The sequence below is a fragment of the Apis dorsata genome, unplaced genomic scaffold, assembly GCF_000469605.1.
Source record: "Apis dorsata unplaced genomic scaffold, Apis dorsata 1.3 scaffold_655, whole genome shotgun sequence".
Lineage (NCBI taxonomy): Eukaryota > Metazoa > Arthropoda > Insecta > Hymenoptera > Apidae > Apis > Apis dorsata.
Genome location: NW_006263844.1, coordinates 50,288 through 59,786, shown reverse-complemented (window position 1 = coordinate 59,786; position 9,499 = coordinate 50,288). Strand labels below are relative to the sequence as shown.

The 9,499-nt window shown below is 39.2% G+C and overlaps 1 protein-coding gene across 1 annotated transcript in view; it reads right to left on the bottom strand.

Annotated features, from left to right (window-relative positions):
* The window catches only part of LOC102674406 (division abnormally delayed protein-like), a 67,197-nt gene that overhangs the window by 29,498 nt on the left and 28,200 nt on the right, over nt 1-9,499 (bottom strand). Inside the window, exon 4 of the mRNA XM_006621973.2 lies at nt 426-706. Coding sequence (XP_006622036.1) covers nt 426-706 — 281 coding nt within the window. The remainder of the gene's footprint in view (nt 1-425; nt 707-9,499) is intronic.

Here is a 9,499-nt window from a genome sequence, read left to right as displayed (position 1 = left end):
CTCTCTCTCCCTTTCCTTTTCCATTCCGAACATTTAGAACCACAGAAGATCCACCTGTCCCTTACTTACTTAAGCCTCGATGCGAGTTGCGAGAAAATTCAAGCGAACAAGGCGTTGTTCGAAGATTAGAGAGGATTATGCGAACGGAAATTTTGGATTTGTGAAAATTAATGATAAATGAACGGATCGAGCGAGCGAGCGGAAGAATAATATATTCGAGAAGAAGATGAAATTCGATGGAAACGGAACATTTTTGGCGTAGACGAGACGTCGAAGTTGGCCGTCGGAAAGAATTTCGAGCGATTTTTCCTAAAATACTAAAATTCGAACGGTAATACTCCTCCATCGAGGTTCGAGGAGAGTTGAAAAGCGAGGGGAGGGAGGGGGGGAGGGGAAGAAAAAAAAAAGAAAAGAACGCTACTCACTCCCCGACTCGTTCGCCGTTCCAGCACCGTTTGTCCGGATACTCCTCGCAGATCGTGTCGGCCAGGGTGCCGTAGAAGGTGCGAGACCTGACCACGCTGGCCAGGAAATTGCCGAGCTGCACGTGCAACTGGGATGGCAAGGTCCGGCTGGGCGCAGCGGCAGCTGCGTGCGTCTCGATCCCGCTCGACGACGATTTCCCCGTTCCAGCTGCATCCGCGACGCTCCTCTCGCTCGACGAAGACGACGGCTCCAGCTCCGAGCGGCCGCATACCTTCCTCACCTGAAACGTGATCGTCGCTACGTCTTTATCCTCTCCACCAATCCGTCCCCGCGATTCGAGTTCCGTCACTATTATATATTTTGTCCTCCGTGTCAATGTTACCTTCAACAATATCGCGAATAAAACGCGGTAAAAACTGTAAACATTAGGCGAGAAACTGTTATTACATTAACGCGAATGGAATTATTCGAAGAAGGTGGAACGAAGAACGTGGCGCGGTCAACTGTGAAACGGTGATCAAAAGCGTATAATTATAAACATTTTAAATTTTTGTTTTAAAATCATCAACGTATTGTGATAAAATATTGTATTGTCATAATGGATCAGTTGATTTCCGTTGTTAATCAATAAAGGATCTATCAGGAGAAGCAGCAAACTTCGTTGAAACGCAACGGGTTAAATCCTCGAGGAAGCAAAGAGACGAGTAGAAAAGAAAAACGAGGTTGTAACAATTTTATTGTGAAAAGAAATGAGGAAAGAGAGAGAGAGAGAGAGAGAGAGAGAGAGAGAGAGAGACGGAGAAGGTTTGTACGCCCACGCGTGGCGGCGTCTTAATTACGAGGCCGAGCTTGTCGGATGGTTTTACGATTATGCCGGTTCGAGAAGCTCGAGAACCGCTTACTTCCTTTTATAGCCGGCGTTAAAAAGTAATTAGGACGGGAGTGTTGCGGGGGAGGCGAGTGTGGAGGGGGGAGGCGTGTCGGCAGATACGAACGATAACCTTAATGACGATCGTGTATGCAAACGTTTTCTTGCGCAACTCACGCTTTGCGCTTCGAGATAAACGCGCGACACACACAACGGCCGCGTGGAAATTGCCGGCCCGATAATTCCTTTTCCGTCCCCCAACGGGCGAAATTTCGGGAAATAAGGGAACTCCGCGAACGTGTAAAAATTCGGCGGCAATTTTTCATCGTTCGGAGGGATCGGGGATGGGAGAAGTTAATTGCGGAAGGAGACGCGAAATTCGAGACGGAAAAGCTGACGGTTCGTTTTCGAGCGTTCCATTCTATTTCCATCACGGTAATTTTTCAAACCTGAACGCGGTTGCTTTTAAAAAAATTGGAATAGAAAAATGGAAATCCGGAGAATTAATTCGATCGAAAGGATAAAATAGAGAAAAGGATATATATATATTTTTATTATACTTTTATGTTAATTATAATTTGTAACTCGAGGATGACATAAACTTTCGTTTTCTATTCTTTCGTATATCTGTTTCCTTCCGGATCTTTCATCTTCTTCAACAATTTCTACGCAACGCGTTCAATCGTATAAACGAAAGCAGCGAAGTTTTTTTATCTTTGAATCGTCGAACTTTCGATTCGCCTCTAGATATATTTTCGCAGTGGAGGAAGAAAGGAGGCAACTGTGTTCGTCACCCTTGACCCGGAATATAAATGGTAATCGTGCGCTCCGCTTATGCGCCGCGATTCAAATGAACGAGATTAGAAGATTGGAGGATTATCTCTTGATAAGCACGCATACCGAGGTAATAACGCAAGATAATGGGCCGCGTGGTCGCAGAACGACATCTCTGGCACGAAGAGCGACGCGTGGGAGAAGAATCGTCTGTTGCTGGCGAATAGATAGATCTTTATTAAATCTATCCGCGAAGAAAAATGGATTAAATGTAAGAACATCGTTTCTTCATAAGCATTATCAAGATTATTTCCACGTGGAAATTGTATGATAATTATACCATTAAAACTCTTATGCGTTAAAATTTTAAATTCTGTTTTTAAACATGTTTACAGATAAGACAAAATACGCGTATATAGACAGAGAACTAATTCAATAGTTGAGAAATATTCTGTAAATTTTTTAAGAAGCATTTAAATTTCAATTTTGTAATGGATATAACATCTCGAAACATCTGTTTTAATTTAAATAAATTATCGATAAGTTTTTTATTTTTTCTTTTTAAATTAAATTTAAAGTTAAATAATTACTTCGTATTAGAAATTCATATATGCGATGTAATGATTTTTTTACATGTTCCACATCGTTCCATAAGAATGAAGTAGAAACTTTCTATTTTTATGTTATATATAATTTTTAATGAAATAACAAATTATAATAAAAAGCAATATAATAATTTTGTCCAGCTCCTATTCGAATCGCTACTGCCACGAAATCGGAACTTTCTTGTTACGTAATCGCCGACGTGAGAATAAAAATACGTACGACCAAATCCTGCTTACGTGATATCCCCTCTTTCTTCGTATAATATAGAATACGACCGAAAACTTGTAAAAAAATAAACAAAAAAATATGGAATTATGAAAAGTTAAAGTCACATAATAATCTCCTATCGATAATTCGTTCGTATTACAATTACAAATTAATTCAAATTTTTCTCAAAAAAGGAAGCCTCCGACAAGAGGAATCATCCGTTTGCACTTGAAACTTTAGGCCTCATTCTGTGCATTGAGGGTGGTCAGGATCGATAGGGTGGATCGATGTTACCGCGAAATCGCGCTGACGAACAGAGGAGTATCGATGTCGGCCGATAACGAGACGATGAACCGATCCCCCATTAACCGCGATACCGAAATCTTACCGTTCGACGGTAACGCGATATTTCTTACGTGTTGCGCGGCTGATTCGTTACCCACCTCTTCCTCGCTTCCTTCCTCCTCCCGCCATCTCATCCCCTTGTTCTGTCTCGAGCCGGCGACCGCAGGTGAGTCATGGGTAAACGGTAATCGAAGTTGGTGTGAATTCGACTCCAACCGAGTCGAGGAGGTTCCAGGAAAACGAGATTTCGACGAAACGAGATATACAATCGGTTGGAAACGTTCTCGTTCCGATGTTTTGATCAAATTTTTGATAATTCGATTAAAGTCGTTAATAAACCAATTTCGAAAAATGATTATTTATTAAATACTTGAATGTGAATTAAATTTATAAAAATTGAATCGGTTATTCACCGCTATGCTAACAATTAGCCAAGCGATAAAAACGTGGAGAAAGATATAAATGGTACGAAGAACGTGAAAAGCTGAATAAAGGATATATATATATGTATATACATATTCAATATTGAACGAAGGCTTTATGGGTTGTATAGAATCGAGGGAGACGAATACTCCGCGGATGTAGAAACATTCCACGTTGAATGGAAAGAAGAACCTTTTTCCAACGATCGAGGGTCAAATGCATTTGAATATTGCCTAGCTGAAAGTATACAGGAAAGAGAAGGAGAATCGAAGAGTCGCGAATCGCGAGACAGAACACGAAGAAGACACGAAGGAATGCGGATCTGATTGATAATTTGAATGGAAACGCTTATTTTCACAAATTCAATCGATGATTAACGTACAGATTAATTACGATTCCTAACAATAATTTAATTTATAAATGTAATTTCGTATTCGACTAAACGAATAAGCTAAACACTATAGATAGTTTCGGAAATATTTCAGTCTTAGATGATTATCCTAACTTCACAATAATTTTTACAATTTTAAATATTCGAATTATAGTTCTTCCATTATATAGTGTGTAGCGTCAGAATTATCAACAAAACGTTTGAAGAACTTCTCTTGTTTCTCTGCCGTTCTACTAGACTTTTTTCAGCAGTGAATATTATTGTTCATTGGTGGAAAGAAGTCTCGCGTGCTGATTGGTTAACGAGAAAGGAAACGCCTATTTTCACACGTATTTTTGTTTCTACCGTGGTGTTCGTCGTCACATATACCAATTCAGAATAACGATTTCTATCTAAACCTCGATGCGTAGCGTAGGTATAGAATCCAGAAAATTTTAACGTATCGATATAATACAAAAATTTATTTATTTCTCATCAATAAACTAATTATAATTCGTAACGATAATTTAATTTATTTATAAGTATAATTTCGTATTCGAATATACGAATAAGCTAGACAATTCTATAGCTTCGAAAATATTTTTAATTTCTAATCTTGGATTAACTTAATTTTACGATAATGAAAATAATTTTTAGTTTTGAATAATCAAATTATACCTCTTCTACAACTATCTAACGTAAGGTGTCAGGATTGTCAATCAGTAAACAATATCTTTAATTATTAGAATTTTGTATCTTTCTTTCTAAGAGATTCGAAGCGATTTTCGCGAAAATGAGTGTGGAACGAACCTAAGTGTTGGAATATTGTATCCTGGCGAGAGGGGACGATTGTAATTTTTCAATTCCTCCGACGTGAAATATATCTCAAGTTTCCTTTCCTCTCCGCCTCGAAATATACGAGGATCGTTACTTCGTACAACTAGAATCTCACCTAGTCTAGAGGGCGCGATTCATCACGAGATTCATCCTTTTCATTGGTGGAAAATAATAATTGCGGAAAATATACACACGAATGCTCGAAAATTTTCTTCGAGTTATTACTGCGATGAACTGAGGGACTATAGACGATTATCAAATTTCGAATAATTTTCACTTTTTTCCCCTTCTCGGTTCAAGGTTATTCGCCTCTCTCTACAAAAGTTCGCGTTGTAATCACGTAACGAGTTTAGTTCAGAGACGAGGCCAACTTTTATTCCCAATTTTTTATTTCCCCCCTTTGAAAAAAAAGCGAGAATTATCTGACAATTAAATTTAATACCACGATATTTCGAAAATTATTATTGAAATCGATCGATTAATTATCGAAAAATTATCCCTTTTGTTCCCTGGAAAACGTATTCGAAAAATTCCCTCCCTACAAGTGGAATTCGAAAGATTCGTAGCGTTGTGACAGGCATTGAGAAAAACTGGTGCAAAGAGTGGAAGGCGTGTCCTCAAATACCGATGAATAAACGCATACCGCTCTACCTGCCAGACAATATCGTGCGTCGTTCACACACACGACACGACATGTCTCCTGTCCAGACAATTCGAATTGTATAATAATTTGAAAGAAAAAAAAAAAAAAAAAGGATAATAAATGATGCAACACGTACAATTGTTCTCTATGTATACACGTGTCAATTCTTCTTCGACTAATTTCATTTTTGTTTGATTATAACAATTTCGGTGTTTGCACAGTTTTTTCTCAAAATTAGTCGAGTTGACTTATGGAAATTAACAATAAGAGGATAAACGAGTATTCGATATATTATTGGATTCATAGCGGTTTCAAATTCTTGGATATATCGATCCAATATTGGACAAACGAAAAATTGATTTACAAATCCGATAAATACGCATCGATTCGCTTTGGGATGATATCGATAATTTTCGAGACTGGAGAAAATTTCGTCAAGATGTACGAGAGATAATTAAATTAAAATTCAAATGTTTCGAATGTGATCCAACAACCCCCGTGAAATAAAAATTCGAAGAGGGGAAAATGCAAAGGCGACACGAGGGAAGCTCGCGTGGACTGCTCGAATTCCTCGAGTGAACTGGATTAAAGCTGGAATTTGAGGGATCCTCATCGCGGCATACCGGCCGTTTATTAAACGATACACCGTGTTTCACCTTCTTGGACGCGTCGAGGAACGCGAGTGAAGAGACGAGTCTATTTCACGAGACGAGTTTTCCATTACCACGATTCGTTTCGAGACGAGAGAATCGCTTCTTACACGTCGTACGCGGATGCAGCGTCGAAATATTAAATTTTCATATGCCGCTTTTAAAATAGTTTCGATTTCTTTTTTTTCTCTCGCGAAAATACGTGCACCGATTCAGAAAAGATAGGGATAGTTATATATTTGCCACGTAGTATAATCGTATTCGCGATATGGCCTTAGAAGGGAAGAGCAACAAGTTAGGTTAAGGTCGAGAAAGAAAAGTTGTCATCGTCCTCTCGAATATTTATAACATTATCTTGAACAATCGAAAGTATCGATTCTCGAGTGAAATAAAGCGATGCGAATAATTTTCGTGACCAAGAAAATGTTAGATCGAGCCCTTTAACGCGTTGAAAAACATAGGTGACGTTTAATCGTTTCCCATTCCCTCCGAAGGTTCGAGCTAATTCTGTTATCGGGACCGAGTTTTGTCCGCGTATCGTAATGGAATGTAAATGTAACGCAGTAAAACTCGAGGTTTAGATACAGTCCTCGGGCTGCACACGAAGCTAATGTCGTTGTTGCCCCGTTTCCTCCAATCCCACTTTAAGCCTATTTTATTTTCACGGCCCGACGTGGGAGCCAGTCTCGGAATAACGCACGGAAACCTAGGACTAATTCGGTTTTCGTACGCGAGATCTTCGTCAGATGCGAGAGATTAAATGAACGAAAATCGAAAATAGATTTTTCTCTGTTCGCGAATAATTTCGAAAATAATCGTTGAAAATAAGTTATTAAAACGATACATAGAACGCGGAAAGCACATACTATGCATAATTCATAAATAACCCTATTACCAATCGTATGGAAATTTAAATATCGTATCATGTCGATAACTCGTTAAAGCGAACAATGTGAATGGAATATTATATGAAGAAGAATACATGGGAAAAATGATTGTCATTAAAGCGGTCGCGAAATGACGATTGTTTGTTCTCTCGATACGGAGAATATATTCGTTTCATTCATGAGTTTGGAAAGATTATAATTAACCGGAGAGTCAAATTTATTAAGATGACGAGGGATAACGCGGAGGCGGCAGTGTTGGCTCGTCCGTCTTCGACGCGTGATTAATCCGTGTGGAAAGAGCTTTGCGTGGAAATGGATGAACCGTAAACGAGTTAATCTGGAACGAATTTCGTTCAAAGGCGAGTTTCAAATTCTCCTCTTTCTCTCTCTCCTCCGTTATAATAAACCTCATATTTAGTAATTAGTCTCGATTAATCGTTTGCGTTTGTCTTGCGCGATTTCGTCTCCAAAATTCTCTTCATTTCCATCTACGAATCATCATCGAATGGAAAAAGATCGATCGAACTTTATAGAAACGATGAATTTCGTCAACCATGCCGACAAATATCTATCTACCGTTCTATGTTATACGATCAACGAGGCTCGTCTTTCTCTCTTTCTCTGTCTCTCTCTATACTTCCTCAGTTCAATTTATATCCATTGGATTCGCAATAATTTATAACGCTTTTGTTAAACATGGTATTCCGGCTGATGAACGGCCATCAATCTATCACGCCGCGCATCGTACGATAAAACGTGTCACGGTCGTAACAACGCGAGCAAATATTCGTTTGTCTCTTGTTTCTATTTTTCATTCGTTCGAACGGAAAGCTTTTCGTTGAAAGCGACAGACGGAGCGCGCGAGGCGCGATGCGAAATCACGTGACGAGCGAGTCGTCGAAATTCGACAAGGAGGGCGCGAGTGTTCGGTTCCAACACGAAATTAATTTGTCCATTTTAGCGCCGGGCGTAGTCGAAAGCCTCGTTTATCAACGTAACGTTGTTTAAACCTGTTTGATTTGTGCAGGTACAAAACGAGGCCGGCCTTCTTGGAGGGATTTGAATGCGAATCGGCCGCACAAAAGCATTACCTAAGCAAGAAGAATTGTCGCTATTCGCGGAATGCACTGTGCAATACGGTGATCCAGTTAAGATTTCCCATACGTTCGTCGCGCAACTCGTGTATTAACCAATGATCGTCAATTCCCGATAGTACCTCCTTCTTTCACGCGAGCTAACGAGTAGCTGACACAACAAACTCTTTTTCTTTTTTCGCGTTGAAAAAAATCGATCGATTCAACGAATTCGACGAGTGCGAAATAAATATTACTTATACATCGAATTTTCGCGATTCGATTCAAAGAGTCCGACGAGATTCGAAAGAAGAAAGCGTCTCAACTGGATAAAGAACGAAATGCGAGAGAAACGAGTGACAGGCCGATTACTCACGGGTTCAAAGTTCAGCCAATTTAACCAAGTTGACGTCACGGACACTCGTCCACTAGTTGGCACACGTTTCGCCTTGAATCAAACGAAACGAGCGAGAAAAATATTAAACGGGAATACGTGTTTTCGATCGAGCCGATACTCGCCATTAACCTTTCGAATAACCAACAATTGCGGCTAATTTATGCCACTTTCTACTCTCTTTCTTTCTCTCTCAATCATCGAAATATTGAAATAACGAAATGTGAGTTTCATCCCCCGAGTTTCACTCGTAAATTCATCATTTTCCCCGCTACTTAATTATTCAGTTAATGAATTCGATTAAAAACTTGACGAATTAGATTGAAAAGTGAACAAGAACGAAAAGTGAGGATCGCGCATAATCTTCGGGGAGAATTACGCACAGCCAGTTGTTCAGTGAAACTTGAACCGATCGTCGAGGCGCTCGAGCAACTAATTTAATACTTATTCTCAACGCGGAGAAAAGGGGGAAAAGGAATTTCGCCGAGAATTCGCGAAAAGGGGTGTGTTTATTATGGTCTGGGGACGACCCTTTATAAACAATGTAGTTATGCGCGTTAAGATACGAATGGTGGCTACGTGATAACCAGGAACCTTGTAGCAGAAAAGGGGGATAAAACCCGGAGGGAGAAGATGATGTAACGGAACGATGAAAAGCGAAAGTATTTTGTACGTTGTACCGAATTCGAGTTTCAAAATATAAATATAAAATATAATATCCAATCGATTTAAATCATTATTTATTATTATTTAAAGATCGATTAAATAACATTCATGAGATTATTGTTTAATTTAAACCATATTCGTATTCTATATTTTATTACTCAACAAAATCGAAGATATTCGTCTCGTATTAAATCCCAAATTTTCAATCGATACTAATTCTCCTCTCCTTCCTAACGAGGAAGTTACAAGTTGGAAAACGTAAAAGGTTAGATTCGACCGAGATCTAGAGGGGCAAATCTGGAAAGTATGCGGCTGACGAGAGGGGAGAGA